This window comes from Bactrocera oleae, chromosome 3, assembly GCF_042242935.1.
Source record: "Bactrocera oleae isolate idBacOlea1 chromosome 3, idBacOlea1, whole genome shotgun sequence".
NCBI classification, from domain to species: Eukaryota; Metazoa; Arthropoda; class Insecta; order Diptera; family Tephritidae; genus Bactrocera; species Bactrocera oleae.
The window spans coordinates 86,852,923-86,877,461 of NC_091537.1; the positions used below are offsets into that span (position 1 = coordinate 86,852,923).

Genomic DNA, 24,539 nt, shown 5'->3' on the forward strand with positions numbered 1-24,539 from the left:
TAGACTGCTGCAACGGACGGCTGTAATAAGAAAATAGCAAATAAATGTTAGAAGCACAGAAAAAACGTGGAAAAAGACAAATAAAGTAGAGAAAGAAAACAAAGTAGCAAAAGAAAGTTATAAAGCACAAGCTGGCAGAGGCCGAAGCAATGGCCAGCGCGATTGAGAGCGCGATAGAAACAAAAGAAAGCAAATAGTTGATGAGTATCAGTGATGAGTTATTTAAGAAGCGCACAGAAGCAGTGGAGAGAGCAAAGATTGCGAGCAGATAGTTGGCGAAGTGGCAAGCAAGAATTCTAAAGGTGAGTGGAGAAAAAATAGAAGCAATAAAAAACCGCGAAAGCAGACAAAAGAAGAATAGCAGCAATAAAGCATTAACTATCTCGTATATATATATATATATATATATATATGTATATATATATAAATACATATATGCCACTCTATATGTAAATATATATTCCTCCACATAAACGCCCGATAAACGACGATCGCACAGTGTTGCATACGCATAGTCTAATAATACATCAGAAGATCTGCATAAAGCAAAATATACGTTCATATCACTAGTACGCACATATTTACGAGTGTGCTGCTCGCATTTAACGATTATCGTAGTGCGCCGATAGGGTGATGTATATGCGCTAGATGATGCCTTGATTGCCTGGGCAGGCATTGAACCTGACTTTCTGTTGGTGCTATGGCTACAACAATAGTAGCGCATTTTATTAATGTGTGTGCAGAGCGCATGCGCACAAGCAGTATTTGTAGGTGCATGCGTTTAGGTGGTTTTTACCTTAAAGAATTTTTTATTTGTGGAGATAAGAGCACGCCGGTAGAGTAACAAGTGTGTGAGAGAGACTGGAACTCTGAGAAGTTAATCATGTTAAAAGAGAGAGTGATATAGTGTTGAATAAGTTGAGCAATAATATAAGAATGTTGATGAGTAGCAATTTAAGAGAGTACGCGCGGAGAGTTGTATATTTGATGGTAGATCTGTTTCGAGTAAGTAAATCGTAGAGGTGAAAATATTATTTATTATTATTATTGGTAGTTCTGGTTTTTTTTTTATTTTAGTTTTAATAAGTAATAAATATATTATCTCTCTGGTTTTTTGAAATATGTTGCTGATCGGGTAATACCCACCTATGAGATATATGAAAAATAGATTTTTTTTTTGCTTAAACAAATTTCGATTCAGAGATCGGCTTCACAGATTTTTGAGAATATTATCCGGAAATTTGAAGTTACTTCGGCAAATAGTTTGAGAGACAGGAAGCTATTACAAAGAATTTTTTAAGTTACTATAATCGACTCCCAAAACTTAAAACGCCATTTTCCCGAAACGCTGTTTTTAGAGCCGCTGAGGAGGATTTTTCCGAAACGGCAGGACCGATCGACCGAACTAATATAATTTTGAGAATAATTTTGATTTTTTAAGCCACTTTCAAATGTAAATTTTTTCACGCAAGACTTTTATACAAAAACACGATTTTCTCTATTCCTTCGATATTCGACCTGCATTGAGTAAGTTACAATAATAGATTTTGTTGATTTTTTTTTTTGTAAATAAGTTAATTCACTGCTAGACACTCCTTTTCGAAGCTCCTTCTGGAAATAAGCTGATAGATCTAGAGTATCTAAGATTTTTCAAAATGTTTCAAACATTTTCAAAATGCTGTAAATATACATTATTTTTACGAGTATTTACTTATTAAAAGAAATTTCACTTCAAAAATAACTCCCAAAAAGGCGTTTTTGCCTACTCATAATTGAATTTAACCTCTTAAGATATCTAAGTAATGAGTTTCATTTGTTTTTCCCGACGTATTGGGTCAATCCTTAGGCAAGTTTAACAGCCTTTGTTCCCTGTGGTTTGTTTAATTGAACCATTCCGACTCAAATTTTGCTTGAGAGTTGTGTATTAGGTTAAAGGATATGAAGAGTAAATATTTTCGATTTTGTTTGAGCCAGATAAGTTAACCAAGACACTGGATTTTGGTTATGTGTCTATAGATTAGGAGTATTAGAAACATTTTTGGGTACAGATTTATCACTGAATAGTTATAATCAGTAATACTGTAAACATTACACTTAGTTGATCGAATGAAATTCCAATTTGTCTTCATCAAACAAAGATAGCTATCCTCGCCTATCCTAAACCCATAAATTAAAATTTTTTTTTTATCTGAGCTAATTATTTTTCAATTAATTTAACTGATCGAAATAAATGTCCAAATTAACTGGAAGTGTAAGACCTAACATACATATACATGAGAATATTTTAGCCTGTAAACTACAAAACTCCCACATGAAGTGCGAGTTTTACCATTTAAGCAATAAACTCTCAACTCTCCACAAATAAAGCTTCTAGATCCCTGAACGGTTAAAATATTACTTTAAAATATACTACGAAAGATTTTACCAGAAGGTTCAAGGGTTCATAAACAAATTCAACACATCTGAAGTATCGTCTTTAGCACTAGTTCAAGACAAACTTAAAAAGGAACTTTGATGATCGCTAGAGGGTTAAATTATACTTTGAAATATGTAAAGAGGTACCTTATATCTTTTATATTCATGTTTATTGTTCTCGTAGAAAATTTTAACTAATTGAGTTCATCTGAAAGCTTTTTTCGACCCTTATATTCGAAAGGAACGAATTGAGCTATCTATAATGGATTAAAATGTTTTAGAAAATTATTGTTTGGTAAATTTTACCGAAGGTCGACTTGGTCAAAAACTACTAAAGAAGTATGAACCGATGATTCTCTCTACCCATTCCTTAACAATTGTGTAAATGCTTAAGAGTTCGAAATTTTAAATTTTTACTTCAAGAGTCTTTTCTTCTCTTATCTCTTATCTCTGATTTCAAATTTTTTTATTGAACTCCCCTCATACCATTTAGCTCAATGAACCTTTCTCCACTACTCACCGCTATGCCACCGCTAATCACCACTCTCCTCTACTATCTAAATTTACCGTTAAACATATTGAATCCTGTTGAGCCATGGCTTATATTAAGCGCATTATATAACTGTAATTTATCTGCCACACATTCGAACCATATATTGCAACCGGCAAATAAACTGCACCCAGCTGTGAGAAATCAATTCACCTGCAAACAGCCAACAACTATTTTTACAGTAGAAGGATACATTGCTCTCGTTAAGCAACAAGCGACAACAATTCGCTATAAAACACAGCAGTATATTTCCTTGACTTCATGCATTTGCCGCTGTTAAGCAAATCTATTTGTGCATTTGTAGCTCGCATCCGCTCGTTACAAGCTTATCTTATCACTGTGCACTTTATAAGAATGCGAAGTGTCAACAAACTGTGAGCAGCAACGAACAGATGAAAAACAAATGAGCAACAAAGTAAATAGGTAATCTAAATGTAAATATATTTTTCCTAAGAATTCTTTTATCAGTTGATCCAGAAAGAGATGAGATTACTGCTTACAAATTGTCAAGTCGATAAACCGACAGCAACAGTTCATTGGTACTCACGTATAACCGTAGTATTTGCTTATTAAAATCGATAAGCTTGTTTGCATGTATTTGTAAAATGTCGCAAGTTTAGGAAAAGGGCGCGTAGACAAAATGCAATCATTTGGCGATAAGCAAATTGACAATATTCTTAGCAGATGTGCGTGCTAGAGTATAATGCGCAAGGATAACTGTTAAGAATAGTGCTAACGAAGAATTGTTTAGAATTTATTGTAAGCAATTTTAGTTGCAGTATTTTAGCTCTACTTTAAACGCACATCTAGTGTGAAATTTTGACAAAATATATTGTTAATTCTTACACACGTCGCTTTTCTATTCCTTCAAACATAACATACACAAATTTTAAATCGATATCTCAAATAGTTACAGGCTTCTAAAGTGTAGATAATTCGGCTTAATCAGGAGTTTAATTTTAAACGCGCTTTTCTCGAAGTATCATTTTTTGAGTTTTCTACAGTGATTAGCCTGATGAAATGATCTGATCACTAACAAATTTTTACTGCATGTTTGCATAATTCTTCACATAATTACTTACCAGTTTTTTGAACTGATCAAAATTCGAATTTTGGCAGGTAACAACTAAAGTTTTGAGTCAAATTCTGATTAAAAAAGTGCCGCCATTTTGTTAATTTTTTCGACCGTGAGTCACCGTACAGATAAAATTTTCGGGTCAAAAAATTTGTAATAATTTTTTAATTTTTTTCTACGAAATTTGTACTGTCTACTGTTCTAAAGGTATTCTATATTTTTTTTAAAACTTTTAGCTTATAAGCTTTTTCCAAAATATGTTGCCTATATTTCGGGTGTAACGGTATTAGAAAAACTATCTAAGATTACAAAGAAGTGTCACAATAAAAAGTCTCTCTTTTGGCGATTTATTTCGAATTGACAAATCTCTTGAAAAATATAAGCACTTGTTATAAACCTCGGCTGGGATGGCCTTCAGCAAATTTAAATTTTTTCGGTTTCGGTTAATTTTTGAAACGTCATTCGTTAGGACGTCATTCGTTAGGACTGCTTCGACGTCATATTCATAAACTCACGTCTTGTCACCATTAAAGATACATTTGATGAATGTAAGGTGTTCAGCTATATACGTTATCAAGCTGCTTTGTACCCAAAACATTAACCAAAATGTGTTGGGTCGATCCATAAGAGATAGCAATAGAATAAGAGAGAGCAATAGAAATGAGGTTAAAATTTTTTATTGTAATAAATATTTTATGATGCGATGCGACAATTAAAACATGTCAATACTGTGTGCTGTACCATGCTGGTAATTAATTAAACCCCTCGATACACTGTTGCTGAGCTAATTCACGTCGAAATTTGTAAAAAATAATCGCGCGAAAATGTTCGCGATTTATTTCCATTTTTTAGCCGAGATGAATATTTTAAGTTACAATATTTTAAACAAGAAAAATAGCGCTCGTATATCAGAAAGGTCTGAGTTAACATCAAAAATGTCATAATTTACAATAAAGTGGTGAATTACCAGACTGCAACACTAGAGTTGCCAAATCCCGAAATATAAAAGGCAACTTACGTATTTGTTCTAAGAAATTCCTATGGGTTTCAAATAGGATCTCAAGTGTGAGTATTAAATATTTTTGTCTACAGCGCCACCTAGATGATAGAGTTTTAGTTCGAATAGTTTGATTCATGTGATATATATGTATTGAATATATCAATATATAAACTAAATTGGGTGAACAACACTAAACGGTAATGGTTTTATCAGTGAACTGTTTTCAGATTTGCCCCCAAAACATCGGCTAAAGTTTTCTCTAAATTTTTTAAGCCATTTATCGACTGTGCTCTGGCATATTTGCAACAATTTAAAAAAGCTCTCCGAACATATTTTAAGCCCCTGAGTTGCTTTGCCACAACATTCTTCAAAATCTAAGCTCCAATGTGCTAAGAAAGCTGCGAAGAAAAAATAATGAAAATGTAAATAAATAACCGAAATCAAGGAAAACAGTGAACCGCAAAACCTTTGGTGAGAAAGCGCGAAATTTGTAACAAAAATTATTTGCGACTGTCCAATGGGCAAAAAAAATTACAATAATTTGGTAAACAACAAATATACAGACATTCGCTGGGGGCAAATTAAAACCAAGCACGGTAAGTTAACAAAAAGTAATGCAAAAAGGAATGAGAAAAAAAAATTTTTTTTTGAATCTCAGAGAATTGCTAAAAATAACCTTTTTTTTTAAATATACTTACCATATGCATTAAGCACCGTTTTAAACAAAACGTTATAGTTGTAAGCACCAGCTTTTTTTTAAAAGGTAGTGAATGGAAGACTTTCTAGCAGAAAATAATGTTTATATAATGTAGTATTGCAAAAAAGTCATTAAACTTTTCGGTCGCATATCACGCTTAGCGCGCTGAACGTGGCCAAAGCAATGTACACTGCCGCCAATTCTTCAATACTAAGATTTTCCAAAGCTAAGTTTATGTAATAAGCATGCTACCGATTTTCAATGCTAAGAAATGACATAACCAAAGCACGGAAACTAGGCCATTAAACAGAGCGTTGGTTAGCTATAAATATATGCAGGTATATATGTATATGTTTATTTGTGTCTGAAGCGTTAATCAATAAGAAATAAAAATATAGACAACCATCCACAGTTGAAAAGTTCATGCAAAATATGAATGGAGTATGGCAAAATCAACAGAAACATTTATAAAGCACAGCAAAACATTATTTCTATACATACATATATACAAATACATGCATACAAATATACCGATGGCCAACGTGCAACAGTTGCTTGACTTGCCAATTACCAACTTAGAATGGCTATGCGCTAATGAAGCGACCGCCTTTTGGGTGAAAGAAGTATTGAAACACTATATACATATACATATATACATAAATATATATAAGAAAATATGTATATAGGTATAAACACATTAATACGTAATTCTTTGCTTCTGTCTGCTGATTGATTACATGCATCGGCCGTTAGCTGCGCCATTACCAAATTTAGTTGGTTCTTGAATGAAGTTGTTGCCAACGACAAGCGGCTTAAGATCGCTCACTCACACCGTTCACTCTTTTCGCTTACTCATTGCCAGCAGCAGTAGCGTTGTTTTTTCACTCAAACTCCGCTGAACTGCACTCAACTGCGAGCAGCTGTTGACTTTTGGTCTTTAGCCGCTGCTTTGGAAATTGTGTTAGCAGTGGCTTACATTGCGGCACGTTTTATAAGATAACCGTAGCGCCGTTCGCTTGTGATACACCATCTGAAGAATACTTACTAAGAAGACCAAGTCTAAAAATTTTCTAAGTTATTGTCAAGTTGGCTATAAAATTAGAGACTTGATAAAGAAGCTTGATAATATTGCTAATGAGATCATGCTCGCCTTGACTAGCTTTGAGCATACAGTCAGCGAGCTCAGAGCCATTTTAGCCGCACTACTTTTGGAGTGAATACATTTTCGATTGAAAAATATTACAGTGGTCTAATAGCCGGAAGTTAAAGTTGATGAAAAGATATGACCTCCCTTAAAAAAGTTGCTTGATAGACAGACATTTTTTCAGCTTTTTGGAATTTAACATGGAAGAAGTAAGTAAAAACTTTTATTTATATATTTTGCACCTTTTTTCAACTAGATTTCTACGAACTATTTCAAATGCAAAATAAATATTCGCATGCAAATCTTACTAGAGTTGCCAACTTAGGAAATTAGTTGTACTACATGAAAGAGCGCAGAGATGAAGGTGGCAAAAATAGTATGTTTTATAATGCTGAGTAGCACGTTCCTATGATGATCGAATACGAATTTTTCCAATGAAATAAATTTCCCTTAGGTATATTTTGTTAGGGAATTTTCTCTTACATTTGTATTTCATCTGAGCTCAACTACATTTCTATGGAGTATTTGAGATTCAAAAGAAATATTTAAATGATATCCTTACCGAGTTGCCAACTTGGAAAAATATTAATATGAGAAAGATAAGACAAGACTGTTTGATTTCTAGTGCTAATTAGAGATCTCATATATAATCTAATATTTATTAATAATTTTTCTTTTAATTTCGACGAAATTCAAGGGAAAATTTCGAATGATAATTTTTGTAAATGTTGCCGATTTGAAAAAATAGTTATATGGGAATTATAATATATTCGATTTCTAGAGCAAATTAAGGATGAATTTTTAAATTAAAAAAAACTTCCCTCCTGTACATTTTTTAGAAAATTTTCTTTTCTACAATAATCCAGAATGTAAAAATTTGTATCCTTTACTGTTCAAAAGTTATGATATTTTTAATTAAAAAAATGGTTTCCTGTATATGTAAGCTTATTTCATTCTATAAACTCGATAGATTCATTTTTTTTTTTTCATTTTACCAAATAAGTTATCTCTTGTATATTAACCATTCACTTTGCCTGCCGTATTACATATTCTCATACACATCCGCACTTCATTTATAAGTTTGCGTGTGTAAATTATTTCCCTTGCTATATTGTAAGCACATCCTTTGTTCGTCAACTTTTCACATTCCATTTTTCTTTTAAAAATTTTTTATTTTGTCCTTCAATATTTTGTACTCCTGATAATTTTAATTACATGCGTTTAATTACTTCTCAATAAAACAATTACAAGGCCCCACACACTTACCCCAAATTCATTATTATACTTACTCTTTGATAATTTTTAATTAAAAAATTACTTATTACACTCGTGTTCTCAAACGATTGCACACAAAGCAATATGACTGCAATCGTGCAGATACAGAGAAATATTCACATACTATATCGTATGCTTGTGTTCATATACATATAACAAATATAAGACCGTATACAACGTGTTTTAAAATATTGATTTATTGAGAAGGAATTAAGCTATCCACTTCGAGCATGCAAGTAGCTATTTAAGAGCGCGGAATACGTTGAAGAAACTTCGGCCAAAAACGATTTAAGCTCTTTTTTCTTTTGAAATATATTTGGAATATTAAATAAATGAAGGGTGCCCAAATGACATACGGAAAATAATATTCTTATACTACTGTAAAGTATTCGTTCGTGATGCCTAAAAGTATGCAAGAGATCCAGCTCATTGTCAATACATACATATAATACTATATCATATTCTTAATTTGTTCAAATACAAATTTATTACATGCGATTTTTGATCAAATACATATTTATTGCATGCGATTTTTACATTAATATAATATATCCAATCGCAGCGATACCAATTTTTTCAGAAATTTTCTGTTAAATACTAATATATGACTGAAAGTGAGCTTCGAGTGTAACCGTGTAGACTCTCGCAAATTTCAAAGATCAAAGCCGTAGGCATATTTTCCGATGTTACTATAATGTAAATATATAAGATATTAAAAAATGTTGCTAGAGTATTTAAGATTCATTCTTCAACCAAATATGGAATCGACCACATTTATATTTGTTATCTAAATTAAGACAAAGATCACATAACCGCTAAGTCCGAATATTAATATTAATATTATATAAGAGGTGGAGGTTTTCACCAATTTCATTCATATTAAGCTAGTGGTTAGGAAAACACTATATTTCATTAAGACATTGCATATATTGGCCAAAATAAACTGTCTGTAATCGGCTGGAAAGTCGGAAATCAATTTATTAGATATACTATGTGAGCTAGGAGTAGTACTGACCACATTATAATCAACGGCATAAGAACAAACAATGATCATGAAAAGACGTTCTCTGGATTTCATTAAGATGACTCACATATTGGCCGATATAACCGATATATACAGCATAAAGTCTACCAGAGCTAGAGGAGCTATTGCCCCTATTTTAACCATTTTTGATACAAGAGCGCATTATTATCAGGAAACTATATGGTTTTTACAATGTAGCATAAGAATCTCGGGATAATGTAATGCAACAAATTTAGTTGAAATTGCTGCAGTAATTCCTGGATTATGGAATTTCACCCAATGGTTAACATCCTATTTCCGCCATTTTCACAGAGTATGATGAGGTGCTAGAAATGCTATTTTTCGGCACGGCTGGTTGATGTAGCTTTAGTAATTTCTGAGATATGTACATAAAATCTATTAATCCATTCACCACTGTGATGGCCTGTACTAAACTACAGTTTAATGCCATAATTTTATGGCACTTTATAGGCCTGCGCCCAATGCAATCCATTTTCAATGTGTGTTTTTGAAAGTAGGGGTTTGTTTACTGCTGTAGTAATAATTGTATCTTCTTTATTACGAAAAAATTATCTTATGCAAAGCCTTTTACAAATCATATACTCTATGCATCGTTTAAAATATACATGCATTTGCCTCAATTTACCAGATATTTAAGCTTGTAAGGAAAGGAAGCACCTTACTATCTATATCAACCGTATCATCGTAGAAAATCAAACAAATATTTTCTTCCTCATATAGAATGGTATCATGCACATAAACCGTTCCATCGAAACACCAATCACCTACCTCGTCACTGTTTGCTTCCTCACTTCCAGGTAGTGTAATCGGTTTAATGCAAATCGAGATATTCTCACAAATTTCAGTACAGTAATCTGTGATTAACTTGTAGTCGTTATTCATCTCTTTGCCGGTGTCAAAATAGAATTTATAATCCGAACCAAGAGGCCTACACGCATATACTAGGTGGACAATGACAAAAATTATATAATAATGTGTTTTTGAATGTAAGAGTCACTAGTATTTGCATTGTACTTACGTATGAAATCCACCGTTACCACCATTTTGCTAAAGTCAATGGAACAACAATCGTCCTCTAAACAACTCCAAGCCTCTTGTTTTCCACCTTCACATATAATTATATAACGTGCGAAAATAAATGCGCAAATGTTGCCGAACAGACGAGGAGTGATGAACATTTTCTTCAGTGCTTGAATTCGGAAGTACGGAGAATGGCAAGAAAATGAGGCTTTACTGGTTTTATACCGTAAAATTTAGCATAATATTGTTGGGTCATGCTTTAAGCACATTTTGCCTTTATTAAATTACTAATATTTTTATAAAAGGTAATTTTATGGTGAGAGAATTTAAGTAAAGTAGCCGAGTAGGTTGAGTTCATGACACTCGCATAATGGATCGTGAGCTCAAATCCTTGTAAATATTAAAATGGAGGAAACATGGTTCTTAACAGCGATTGGCTCTCGATAGGAAACGTCAAGCCTGAAATCTCCGAGAGAAATTCTTATGTCAAAACATTTATATACGAAGATACCTTTGAGTTAGGGGGAAATTTAATTTGTACCTTTACTAATAGAAACCAAGGGCTGATATATGAGAATACTAAACTCGGCCCAATAAACAGCAAAAGTGTAAAAGATATTTATGTAAACTTATGTATACTTCTAAATTATTTTGATTTTATAATGAAGCGTTACTTGACCTTCAAGTGACATTGTCGGCTTTTATCAGGGTTGCATTTGTATAAATTAAAATACATTCTTGGATATAAAAAAATACCTTTACCGGTTAAGTACAACGTAAGTTTAGGGTCACCTTTTATTTGTTGAGTTTAGGTCCAAACAGCAAAAGCGGCTCGCCAACTAGTATGCTCCCAAAAAAAGGCGATTTTAATTTGTCTGTTTCGGGCGCCGACACTTTATTATACCCTGTACAGGGTATATTAAGTTATTTACGAAGTTTGTAACACCCAGTAGGAAACGTCGGAGACTCTATAAAGTATCTACATATATAGAATACTATATCTATTTCGATTGATGTTTAGGTAACAAACTACTGTTGGGTGAACAATTTCATTTTTTTTTTAATTCGGTTTTCCACAAATATCAAAATACTACCTATAAAATGTGAGAAATGAAGTGCATGTTGCGCTACTCAACGCAAAATTTTATATAAAGATTTTCAAGATAAAACACATTGCTATTTTAAACATCCGCCTTTGCAGAGAAAAAATTTAAGGTCAGAGTAGGGATCAATTTATTTAAAGTTGGTGTAAATATCTAGGCTTTTCATAAGTTTTTTCCAACTGCATTAAAATATTGACTAGCTGGATCTACAGGGAATGTAGATATCAAAATGTCAATTTCTACTCAGCTCTTAGTCAGCTCATGTAAAGAGTAACTCTAATAAAGCAAGCGACTCTTTCGCAAAATTTTCTTGTGTATGAAAATGTTACCTACATCTAGGCGCCAGGTTTTGTTGGAATTAGTCTCAATTAAGCAAAAGTGCAACAAGAAGAATATATTTAGATGATGATAAACATTCTTGACAACTGTGTAAATTAGAGTCAGGAAAAAATATGCACACAGCAGATAGTGTCCAAACAGAACCCTAATTATGGAAAAAAGTTGTAACTTACTAAACACCAGCCGTCAAAAGAATTTTGCGGTCGCCCAATTACTGGTAATTACGCATCATTAGAACCAGCTGTCCCAGAGCAGAATGCATAAGGCCCCTGCTTTCAACTTATTAGCTTTACAGCTTTCATAGCTTCCGCTATGAGCCTGCAACTATATGAAAAACAGTTCGATACAAACGATTTTAAGGTTAAATAATACCTTAGTAATTTTGAGGGCACGATCTATTTTACCACTATTGCAAATGCTTACTTACCTTCCTGAAAGTGTTTACAATTCAAGGCAGTGTATGATTGCAGGAAGTTGCCAAATCAAGCTAAGTGCAGTACTAAACTGAGTAATTCATGTGGAAGGTACCAAAAATATAACATACTTACCAGCAACACTGTCAAAACTCCTAAAACTAAGGCATAGTCACGACAAAACCTCTGCATAATTAGTGTCGAAACAATCAAAAATTATAGCGTAGGTTAGGTTATTTCTGTTCCCACCAGCTCGGTGGCATATCTGAAAGTGTGAGTCCCAACTGTTTAAGTCTTGCAGAGGGCAAAAAGCTTACTATATCTCTTACATTCGATCTTGATAGCCCAGCGCTGGCCATGTTATTGCGAAGCCCAGCTATTCAGTAGTAGAACACATGAGGAGAGTAGATCATCGACATGTTCCTATTCTACTGATAGTGTGCGAATTGAGTGCTTTTCCTTGCCAGCTCAACGACTTTACAGTTTACCTGCGATTCTGCTGTGGTCTTGTACGCATACTAGTTTTATCACAAAGTGACTCGATGCCATTGATAACGTGATTAGGCATTCTTTAACCAGCCTTGAACGCACGGTTAATGAACTCAAACCTAGTATTGGCGCTCTGTGCTCAGAGAGGATAGTCGCTTCTCTGAAGGAGGCTGCACTCCGCAACAATTAATCTATCGCTACCTTAATGACAACAATAGTCAGGAAGTCAGAAACTGAAGTTGATAGAGAGTTCCAAGCTTTGACCCATCCGGACTACTACCAGAGTTAGGTTTGGCGTCTCTATAAGGATTTGCGAATGTTCCTTCATATTTTTATTTATAAAACCAGATTATCTGAGTCTGATAGCAACTTTCGTGGTCATACACCATCCGGCGAGATCTACTCTCTTGTATGGGTACTATATGGAGTATGGCATTAAGTGCAATGGTTGGTGTGAATCTGAGTGCACCACACACACATGTTGATGAGCGCCGCTCCTTGATATTATAACATACTTACCAGCAATGTCTCTGTCTATATAAGTTTAGAAAGACATTAATAGTTATTGTTGTTGTGGTTCATAATGCCAACAGCTTCTAGTACCATATACGTAAACATTAAAACAAATGTATCAATAATTATTTAATTTAAATGGTCTAAATTTTCTCCGCTCCTAAATGTATACTAATTTTACTTTTTTCGTACAAATTTATTTTCGTTTATACCATTAACAGTTATCATAGCTTACTGTGCCTTCATAAGACAATTATTTTTTATATTATAGATGTATACCGTTTTAGTGTTTTCTAGATTTTTTTTTTTATATAAAGAGTTATGTTCGGCCACAAGACACAAAATTGCATTTCACCAAAAGACCTTCGAGTGCATTTTAATTACTTAAAAATACGATCACTTATGTACCTAAAAACATAAACAGAATTTTTTATTAAAATATTACTATTTAAAAATGAAATGGATTGCTTTTCGATTGCGTCTGTTCGCAGAACACGCTTAATGCCAAACCAAATACTGCTGAATCAAATGTCTTTTAGTGAAATTAAAGCACTACAAACTGGCAGCTGTGGTCGAAATTGCTATGCGAAGGCAATGACAGCGCCAAATGTGTCGTCTGCGTTGGTGCCACAGCGACTGGCAGTGTGTGCCACATAAATTCTACGCCATAAATCAATGAGAGAACGTGAACAAAGGAGAGAAAATTAAATGAAAATACAAAAATAAAAAAATTTAAAAATTAAAAAAGTTAAAAAGGAAAATTGCAACGCAACAAAAAACAGAAAATAAATGCAGCAACGAATTGGTGGCATGCAAATAAATAACGTTAATGTGAGCAGACGGCATGCAAGCAGCGCGTGCAGCAAGCGTGATACAAACCAGTAATAATAAGAAAAATATATACAAAAAAAAAATAATAAAAAAATTCAAAAATAAATAAAGCAGTAAATAAAGAAAACTATTGTAAATAATTGCGTGAGAATTGGCAGCGCACTTTTATAGCTGCCAGAGGTGTAGCGCCTGAAAATATGTGAGGCATATTACATATATAAGTATATAAATGAGCGTGTACTTGTGCGTCTCGTGACCAATCAAAGGTAGAAATTACTACAGCATACACTCATTAACGCCGTCAAGCCGCATACGCGCGCACTTGCCGCTGCGTTGTCTCCATTTCTTCAGGCGTCGTTTCACTACCAACTTCCTTCCCGGTTTGTCTCGTTGCATCGCCATCGTCCTTTCCATTTTCATACGCATTTCCTGTTGCATCATCTTCACCAATCGCCTGTCCATTTGTCGTCGCCACTCTTGCACGTTCGTTACGCATCGCTTCATCCGCCTCACGATGATCCACGGGCAGTTTATCGAGCGCATCGAGTACATATTTAATTGTGCGTCCCGCGCGTGGCAACATCGCATCCAGCCAGCTGCTGCGTCGTGCCTTTTTACCAGCGCCCTCTCCGTCATTGTCATCATCGATAAAGTCATCGTCGCCACCAGTCAACGATCGTGCGCCACCCAAGTAGTCGGTGTAGTCATAATCGGACACCAATGGATTTACTTTCGAGTAGTAAATGGCGGCGAAAGTTGAGTAAATAATCAGCAATGCGGTGCCAGTCTGCAAGTGAGTACACAGGAAAGCGAAAAAGAGAATGTTGAAATGAAAATGTGTTTATAATGTCTTATGTTGCAGAGTGATTTCATACTTTCGCAACATGTTGCTACAGAGTCTAATAGTTTTGTTCACCTAACTATTGTTTATATCAGCTAAAACTAAACGAGATGTAGTGTTATATATATATTATATATATAAAATTATGAGGATGAAAAAACGAGTTGAAATCCGATTGACTGTCTGTCCGTCTGTCCATCCGTGCAAGCGATAACTTGAGTAAAAATTGAGATATCTTTATCAAACTTAGCACACATGTTTTTTGGTACCGTCAGACGGTTGGTATTGCAGATGATCGAAATCGGACCAAAGACACGCCCACAAAACGCTATTTATCGAAAACCTATAAAATGCGATAACTAAGCTCTACAATAAGATATAATAAGCCTGTTATTTAGTACTGCGGTTTAAACAAATTTTTTAAAGTGGGCGTCGCCACGCCCTCTTACAGGTTTAACGTACATATAGTCTTAACGTCTAAAGCCATAATAACCAAATTTGCTCAAGGCAAATTTTTATGGCAATTCTACCGAAATGATAAAAATGTATGAAATCGGATTATAACTACGACAATTCGCCATATAACGGTTTTGTTAAAAACTACCAAATACTCGATAAAACAATAACAAAATGCATCATAGACAATAAGTTTTACGGTCGAGATGGTACAAGATGGCTTTATAGAAGCCGGTGTCAAAACTGAACCTTGGGCATGGCACCGCCACATTAAAGTGAAATCACATATCTCAATACCTACAATACCAATTTCAAACAAATTCGCTAGGTAACATTATCCTGGCATATGTTAGGATCCAAAAATGGGAATAATCGGACTACAACCACGCCTATTTCCCATATAACTTCATTTTAAATGTCATCTGATCCTTTCACTTTCCAGTATACAAATCAAGCACCAAATGTTTCACGATAAAACTTTTGACAAATCTTACGCCAAAAAATACTCGAAATCGGACTAAGACTTTTCAAGAACCCAGACACCGAAAATGTGGACCCCAGTTCATATGGTTAATTTTGTTGCGTCGTCTTGTCGGTATCAAAAGTTGTCTTCATCAAAACCATCCAATTCCGGCACGTAAAAGTCATATATCATGTCTCTATAGCGTTCGCTATTTACTGTTAAATCATGGCTGGCTTCATTTTTAAAGAGATGTGGAAAGAGATGTCTCTACCCATAGAGCACACCAAACAGTGACTTTTGAGGATGTGATAGCGTCTCAACAATGGCTTGTGTATTATCAAACGTTGTTCCAGAGTTAGTCTGTTTGCTATAAAATGGCAAACCAAACCGAGTATAAACCAAATAACCAAGCTGCCAAAAAAACACCTCCGAAAAAAGTATTGCCTTATTGAAAACCTCAACACTTAAGATACACCCTTACTTTGTATATCAGATAGCGCCTTTAGCACAAGAGACTAGTGTCAGTCAATACCGACCTTTGAAAAAATGAAATGACAAAACAATAACGTGACAAAAGTTCATAATCCCGTCTTTTTCAGAGCACTGATTGAACATACGGTAGATAGCTGGGAGAGTAGGCATCTCAAAAAACTACGTAGGTCATATAGTGTATACAGCATTGGGCATGAAAAAGTGGACGATTCGATGAATGTCGCGTTAGTCGCTTCGGAAAACCAGCGTCACAGTGAATGCACTTTACTACAGTGATTAACGCTGTTTACGAGCAACCAGAAGAGACCTCATTTCGTGAACTTTGACGAAATATAGATTCACTAATACACACCAGAGTCCAAGAAACTGTCGTAACAGTGGACTTCACCAGCAAAGTATCGTTCAGAAATGTGATGCCCACCATTTTTTAAGATTCCTAAGCTGTGATCTACATCGACTACCTGTAGAAAGAAATAAGTCACAGAACTGTATTATACCAAACCTTTCCGGCGACATTGCTATGAGCTAGAAAAGTGACGCCCAACGTTTTCTGCCTAGAGAAAGGAAAATTAAAGATCACAGAGCTCTACAATACTGAAGCAATGGGCAGATTCGTTGCCAAATTGCAAAAAAAAATAATCCGATTTTGAGAAATTGGTCGAACTAGGCAATAAACTTCTGTTACTTGCACTGTACTATTTCTTATAGTATAATATATGAATGCTCTCGAAGAAAAAAAAAACAAAATTTCAATATATAAAAATTTTTTTTTTCGTTGAAATTCAATAATTTTAACGACTGCAGCGAAATAAACTCGCTACTCAACTGCTGAAAATGGCATTTCAATTATAAATTCGCTGGCACAAGCATGTGCCAGTGTGACTTCATATTGTTATAAGTGTTTATATATGTTGTTATAGACAGAAAGTACAACTGTATTAAATATGAAATTACGCTCATAATTCAGCGTAACAGAAGTATGTCAAACTAGCGTTCGACCGCAAAATTTTAATTTATTAAACGCCGTGATGTATGCTACATATTTTCTGTTATGCATTGTTGTTATACCCTCAACAGTTTTTGAGATATCGATCGGAAATTTTGCACACGTTCTTCTCTCCCTAAGAAGCTGCTTATTTGTAGGAACTGTCGATATCGAATCATTATGGCATACAGCTGTCAAACAAACTGACAGATCAAAATCAAATTATTGTATGGAAAACTTTCTACTATGACAAGATGTTTTCACGAAATTGAACAAGTGTTATTTCCAATGGCAGCGCTACAATATTTGAGCAAATTGTTCAGATCGGACCACTATAGCATATAGCTGTCATACAAACTGGCACATTAAAATCAAGATAATATATTTTTATGCCTATTTATGCTATCAGAAATGCACCAGTGAAGGGTATCATAGCTTCGCTGCAGCCGAAGGTTACGTTCTTTCTTGATTTTTACATTTTTTAGCTGCTGTCTCTTCCCAAACGCGCTGATGCACTCGGCTGCGAAAAATTGTGCATGGCTGCCAATTAAATGACTGACCTTACCTGTACAGCAACAAGAGTATAACCAGATGATAAAAAAATTTAAAAAAAAAAATTTTTTTAAAAAATTAAAAAAGGAAAACAACAACAAGCGCAAACTGAAATCTGAGCAGAAAAACCGCCGTTGAGTAATGATAATTATAACCGCAGGAGAATATCAAGTGAAGAAGAACAATAAAAATGAAGCAAACAAACACACACATGCATACACATGTACAAGGAAAAAACTCACGCATGCTACACAGAAAATGTGGCAATAAAATCTACAGAGAAATATCGTTGAAAATTACATGGAAGGTATTAATTAAAAGTGGGCATTAAAGAAAGCAGAGCGCCCGATGGCACGGAGCAATGGCGGTTTGAAGCGCGTGCAGCTGCAAGTTGCACTCAAATTAAGTGGTGCAGCTCATGTGGCAAGCGGTGATGCTGAAATCTCTTGCGGGTCAAGTCCAGCTGTCAAAAGCACAGAAATGCCGCGCAGCGTTATCTGGTTTACATGTTTTTCATCTAGATTTTCTGCGAAAGTTTACATCTTTGTGCCGGGGCGAGGGCAAAAAGTGGCGTTAATTTCACAAATAGCGAAAATTGTTACGCCAAAAAGCCTAAACACGTTTTTTTGCACAAGCTATAAATGCAAAATGGCATGCAAATATGCGCTTCATTCACCGACGCTAAGCTGATGGCGCTTTTGTGTTGCGCGCTTTCAGGCGCCCACATGGAAAAACTCGTTAAATGAATAGTGATTAACTACGGGTGCGCGTTACGGCAAATGTGAAAAAAAAGTTTATAAGTACACTTCTACATACTATGTATTTATATATTTGTATATGTATACAGTGGAATCCCCTGAAGTTGAACCTTATAAGAAAATAATTCACATAACTTTGGTTTGTAGTTGATCTCTGAGTATTAGAAAACATAATTGTCTATGTTAAAAGATTAAAGAGTATATTTACAAAACAAAAACCTTCTCATTGAATATGCTCACAGTAAGCCCCATCAATGAAAGGTATTTTTCCAACGATTTTTAAATTACCTAGTTTCTATTGTATATCTCACTTTAACGTAATAACTGATTTTGAGAAAAAAAACATTATTCAATAGACTAGCTTGCATTTAATACACATTTTTTATTAGTTAATTTAAAAAGATATATGACAATCCATACCTTTTAGTATCCGTCCCCGTTAAAAATCCATTGATGGCTCTCAACTTCGACAAATAAACCTTCCTTTAGCATTGATATTTTTGAAAATCATTTCATTCATTAAGATATATAAGACACATACTTGTATATATGTAAATAAATACTATGTCGTCTTACAATAGCTTATTCATTTTTAACTACACTTAGGCTTAAATACACTAATTTGGAAAAAAGCATATAACTGTTAAAGTTATGTATCTAAAGATAGTTAAAGATAAAGATTTATTTTGTATGTATATAACTGAATATTTTAAAAAATATAAATAGGTGGCAACCCTACAAAAATATTTTTCAAATACCATATAAGTATTTTTATTGCAGCAAAAGCAACTAAAAATTTAATTTGTGCACTTTTTACTTAAAAAGTTTCACTGGTTTATTTAGCTCTGATAGGAAAAATATGCGGCAAGCCTACCAGAAAAGTCTTTTCATTTCAGCAAAAGTCGCTGAAATTTACAGTTTAAAAAAATGTAAGAAAAATAAAAACTTTTTCATATTTTTTATAACATATAAGTAGCAAACTTAAGAACATTTAGGCTGGAAAATTAAATTAAAATACAAAAGTATTAAAAAACAAGCAAGGGAAAATATGAACGATAACATTTCCATTATAATTATTTTTTTTTTTTGTTTGAAGGGTAGTATTCGAAGTATATTTACCCAAAATATGTTGGTATAAGTCTACTAAAAATGGTACTGAGTAATGTATTGGCAACCCGACGCTATAATTATTTTACTTTTTAAATATAAAAATATGTTCCTCACTTATTAAATAAATTACTTTACCACTGTCTGAGTACATATACAAGATGTATTTATAAAAACTCTACAAAAATAATATGGCAATTATTTTAAAGAAATTATTTTCGTTTTGTTTATAAATTTCAACATACATAATATATTATATTTAAAATGAATGTATAAAATGTTGAATTTATTTTTAATTGAATTAACAATAACTATTAACAAAAACATCCTCAAAATATATTTTTTATAAAATAAGCTATATTTATATTTCATATTATAGACTTTCTCTTATTAATTTACATTAATTATATATTTTCAAAATGTTGGCAACCTTAAATAAATTATTTACAGTTTAATAGTAGGGTATTCACTTTAGGCTGTGTTATTGGAAAGCATCACAACATACTCATCGCCCAGACACTGCATACCTATCATGCTCACAACACACACATATTCAAATACACACACACTTCGTTACACATGCCAGGCTGCGGCTTAACGCTGTTGCGCCCCACAAAATATGCAACGAAATGGAAAATACGCATTCATTGCAGATGCCACGCTAAGCAAAGAAATGTCAAAAAGAAATAATAATAAAGCGAACCGAAGCTATAATACCCTTCATAGGTGTATTTTTTTACCATTAAAGGGTATAAAAATATCATTAACTTGAGTTTGATAAATCAGTTTGTGTGGCGCTATACGCTATATTAGTCCGATCTAAACAATTTGTTCGGAGATTGTAGCGTTTTTTTTTAGAACAATCTTTTTCCATAGATGGGCTGAATTTTTAACGATCAGTTTTTATATCAGCTATATGCTATAGTGGTCAGATTTGAGCAATATGTTCGGATATTGTAACGGTGCCTTTTGCAACAATCTTACCCAATTTGGTAAAGATACCTTTGTCAAATAAAAAAGTTATCCATACAAGATTTGGATGTGTATGGCAGCTATATCCTATAGTGGTCCGATATCGGCGATTCCGACAAATGAGCAGCTACTTTGCGAGAAAAGGATGTTTGCAAAAGTTGCTTTACATACCCCATTCAGGGTATAAAAACAGACAGAAATAGTGTGGAAAAAACTTAAAAAATTTAGATGAAAACGTTTTATTTATATGTAGAGACTATTATCTATGTGTATATTATTTATGTATGCATGTGTGAAAATTTGTTCATAAGTTCGCACTTGTTTAACACCCTTAGTTGCACGTTTTTACGCGCTTAACCGTGTTGTTGTTTTTCGCGCACTGAACCTCGCGGCAATTGCTTTACTCACTTCATGCAGCTATAAGTATGTGTGTCTAAGTCTCATAAGTGCATACTTTTGCCATATTTGTATGTCACAGCTATTCATTTAAATAACTGTATACACTTATACAACGCTCTACCTCTCTCCTACATCTATTAATTTACTCATCCATTTCATTTCTCTCGGTTTTTAGCACCACAAATGCATTCACCTTAATGCAGTCTTCAGGCTTGAATGCCAATTTAGTTCATCCATTAGAATTTGCCACACTCACACATACGTATTTAATCATTTTATGTGAATAAAATATAATGAAATGTAATCAAATGAAAGGAATGGAGTGGAACAAAAACGCCAAAGCATACTTGCCATTTTTCATATTCACACTTAATTCGCTTGTTGTTGCATAGACTAAAAGTACTTATATTCAACGGCTGTCTTACATACATATATATATATATATATACATAAGTCTTTGTAAGTGTGTATGTGCTTTCATTTAACAAATTAAATGCTCTCACCTTTCATTGACTTTGCTCTTGTAAATTTTATTTTCCTTTGAATTTATGCGGTTGGCTGTTGGCATTTACATTTGGTTTTCAAGCGTTAATATTTGTTTAAATATTTAATTAAGTTAAACATATACATCTCTAAAAATATTAGAATTTAAGTTTAATATCTCTTTTATATTATATATTTTTAATAATTTTTATTAATTTTATATGAAAGAATTCAGTTTAAAGGGGTTATATTCACGTGCAAGTCAGAAAATACGTATTTTTTCGTGAATTTTTTTGAAGAGGTATTTTATTTACTAGATAAACATAAAAAAACTACGTTATAGAATTTATTGTACTCTAATAATCGGTGAATCATTGTGAAGCGTCTTAGTTCCTCTTGATACCTTAGCCGATCTTTAGGAGCACCTCCAAAAAAAGGTGTCAGGCTGCGAGGAAGTTTTATCTCAAGTCCGTAAATCGCAAACAATTATTATAACAATACGAGTATATGAATGCAGATGACTTTCGCAAGACTAGTCAAGATTGTGATTTTTAACATCATAGCCGTTCCCAAAAAAGTTCTTGTTTGTAAAAAATTTACACTTCAGAGTGGCTTAAAACATGGAGGTGTCAAAAATATAATCTCCCTTCCGCTTTTTTGTCTTTTGAATTTCGCGGCTATGTACAAAGCGCTACAGAGCTCATATCTGGCAACACTATACATAATTTGAAAGGTCTTGACATAACCTACAAAACAACGCTATGCATGATTAGTTTGGATATTGCGTTCAACAGTTATAGACGTGTAAACATGGAGTTCACTAACGCCGAAATTCGCGCTATTTTAAAGTTTTCCTTCGTTAAAGGCAAATCCGCTAGAGAAACGTTCCGTGAGATTAATGGTGTTTTGGGGGATGGTACTCTATCACTTCGAACCGCGGAGGAATGGTTTCGACGATTCAGAGCCGGTGAAAACGACACCATGGATAAGCCAGCCGGCGGAAGACCTGTGACGACAAATACCGATCAAATCATGGAATACATCGAGTTAGACCGGCATATGGCATCTCGTGACATCGCCCAGGAGATGGGAGTTAGTCACCAAACCATTTTGAACCATCTGCAGAAGGCTGGATATAAAAAAAAGTTTGATGTTTGGGTGCCGCATAATTTGACGCAAAAAAACCTTCTGGACCGAATCAACGCCTGCGATATGCTGCTGAAACGGAACGAACTCGTCCCATTCTTGAAGCGGATGGTGACTGGCGACGAAAAATGGATCACATACGACAATATCAAGCGAAAACGGTCTTGGTCGAAGGCCGGTGAATCGTCCCAAACAGTGGCCAAGCCGGGATTGACGGCCAGGAAGGTTTTGCTGTGTGTTTGGTGGGATTGGAAGGGAATCATCCACTATGAGCTGCTCCCATATGGCCAGACGCTTAATTCTACCATCTGCGAACAACTGGACCGCTTGAAGCAGGCGATCGACCAGAAGCGTCCAGAATTGGCCAACAGGAAGGGTGTAGTGTTCCACCATGACAACGCCAGACCACACACTTCGTTGATGACTCGTCAGAAGCTACGGGAGCTCGGATGGGAGGTTTTATCGCATCCACCATATAGCCCGGACGTAGCGCCAAGTGATTACCACCTGTTCCTGTCCATGGCGAATGCCCTTGGTGGTGTGAAGTTGAACTCAAAAGAGGCTTGTAAAAAGTGGCTGTCCGAATTCTTCGCAAATAAGGAGGGGGCTTCTACGAGGAAGGTATTATGAAGTTGCCGTCTAGATGGAAACAGATCATCGAACAAAACGGCGCATATTTTAACTAAATCCGATCACTGTAACACTTTTTATAAAGCATTGAATGAAGAGCAAAAAAGCGGAAGGGAGATATATAACAACCTTATATTTACCTAACAAATACATCTAGGAAGATCGTGTGAAAATTTCAAGTCGTTCGGTGCAGCAATTTCGTAGCAATTTTTCTCAACGACTCTGAAAGCAATGTTTCAAGAAAAAATCGTTTAAAGTTTTGGGAGCCGATCACACTAACTTAAAAAATTCTTACATATACACTCATATCTCAGAAACTCTTGAATTTTCAAATGTTCGAAGAATATTCTTAAACATATGCACATTCGATATGTATGCAAAAATAATCGATTTTTTGAAATTCACAAGTAGATATAACCCCAGAAAATCTTCTTGAATCAAATTTCTACACATGACAATACCGCAGTAATATCATTTATTCAAGAGTTTTTCGCGATTTCTACATTTTTATGCTCAAAAGCAATATGATTGAATTTTTCTTAGGCTTTGAAGTGACACTAGAAGAATGGTTGATTGGGTTGCCAGAGCAGACTGAATTTTTTATTCTCCTTTAGTAATGTCAGATGGAGGTTCAGTTTAATTTAGGTTGAGTTCTATTCATCATACAGGACGTCAATGCTTTCCACGAACTTTAAGAGCGACTTTATATACATGGGTCTCACCCTGTGGAATAACCATTGGACTGTAAATTGTGACTCGCCTAAATTTAATGACAGTAGAGGTGCTCTATAGTCTTTACAGTAGCACTACATAGACCTAGTAAAACTTTAAGATATAGAGAAAAAGAATATTACCGCTCTCTCTCTGCAACTCGATACTGTCCCATAAAAATCTAGTATCTAATAAAGGCTTTTTTGAATCTTTTGATGCTTAGTTACACCCATTAGGGATCAAAAAGGTCCGTTGGTGATGCTTTATTTTTAAATTTTGAATTTAAAAATATGTGTAAAACAAAAATAGTGGCAACTCTATTGAAAAATTATTTATAAAAATATTTGATCTATGCCTTTCAAGCATTAAGGAGTAAAACTTTTTTTTGTTTTAATTTAAAAAAAGCAACCAATATTTTATATGGATGGCTAAAAAAAAATTCAATTTTTTTTATAGACATTGTCTTGTTGAACAATTTTTGTTATTTCTGTAAAACCTTTTAAATTCGAATATTATTTTAGACAGAATGTTAAACTCTCCATTAAAAAATGCCCACTCTTTTATTGATTCGCTTATTAATTTTAATATTACTCGTAAATTAAAAGCAACATGTTGAAAAGTCCAAAGGGCGGCGC

At 34.2% G+C, this 24,539-nt stretch overlaps 1 protein-coding gene across 1 annotated transcript in view; it reads right to left on the reverse strand.

Moving 5' to 3' along the window:
- Window positions 1-13,227: 13,227 nt before the first annotated feature.
- The window catches only part of LOC106615022 (uncharacterized), a 53,683-nt gene continuing 42,371 nt past the window's right edge, over window positions 13,228-24,539 (reverse strand). Inside the window, exon 3 of the mRNA XM_014231042.3 lies at window positions 13,228-14,696. Coding sequence (XP_014086517.3) covers window positions 14,211-14,696 — 486 coding nt within the window. The 3' untranslated portion in view covers window positions 13,228-14,210. The remainder of the gene's footprint in view (window positions 14,697-24,539) is intronic.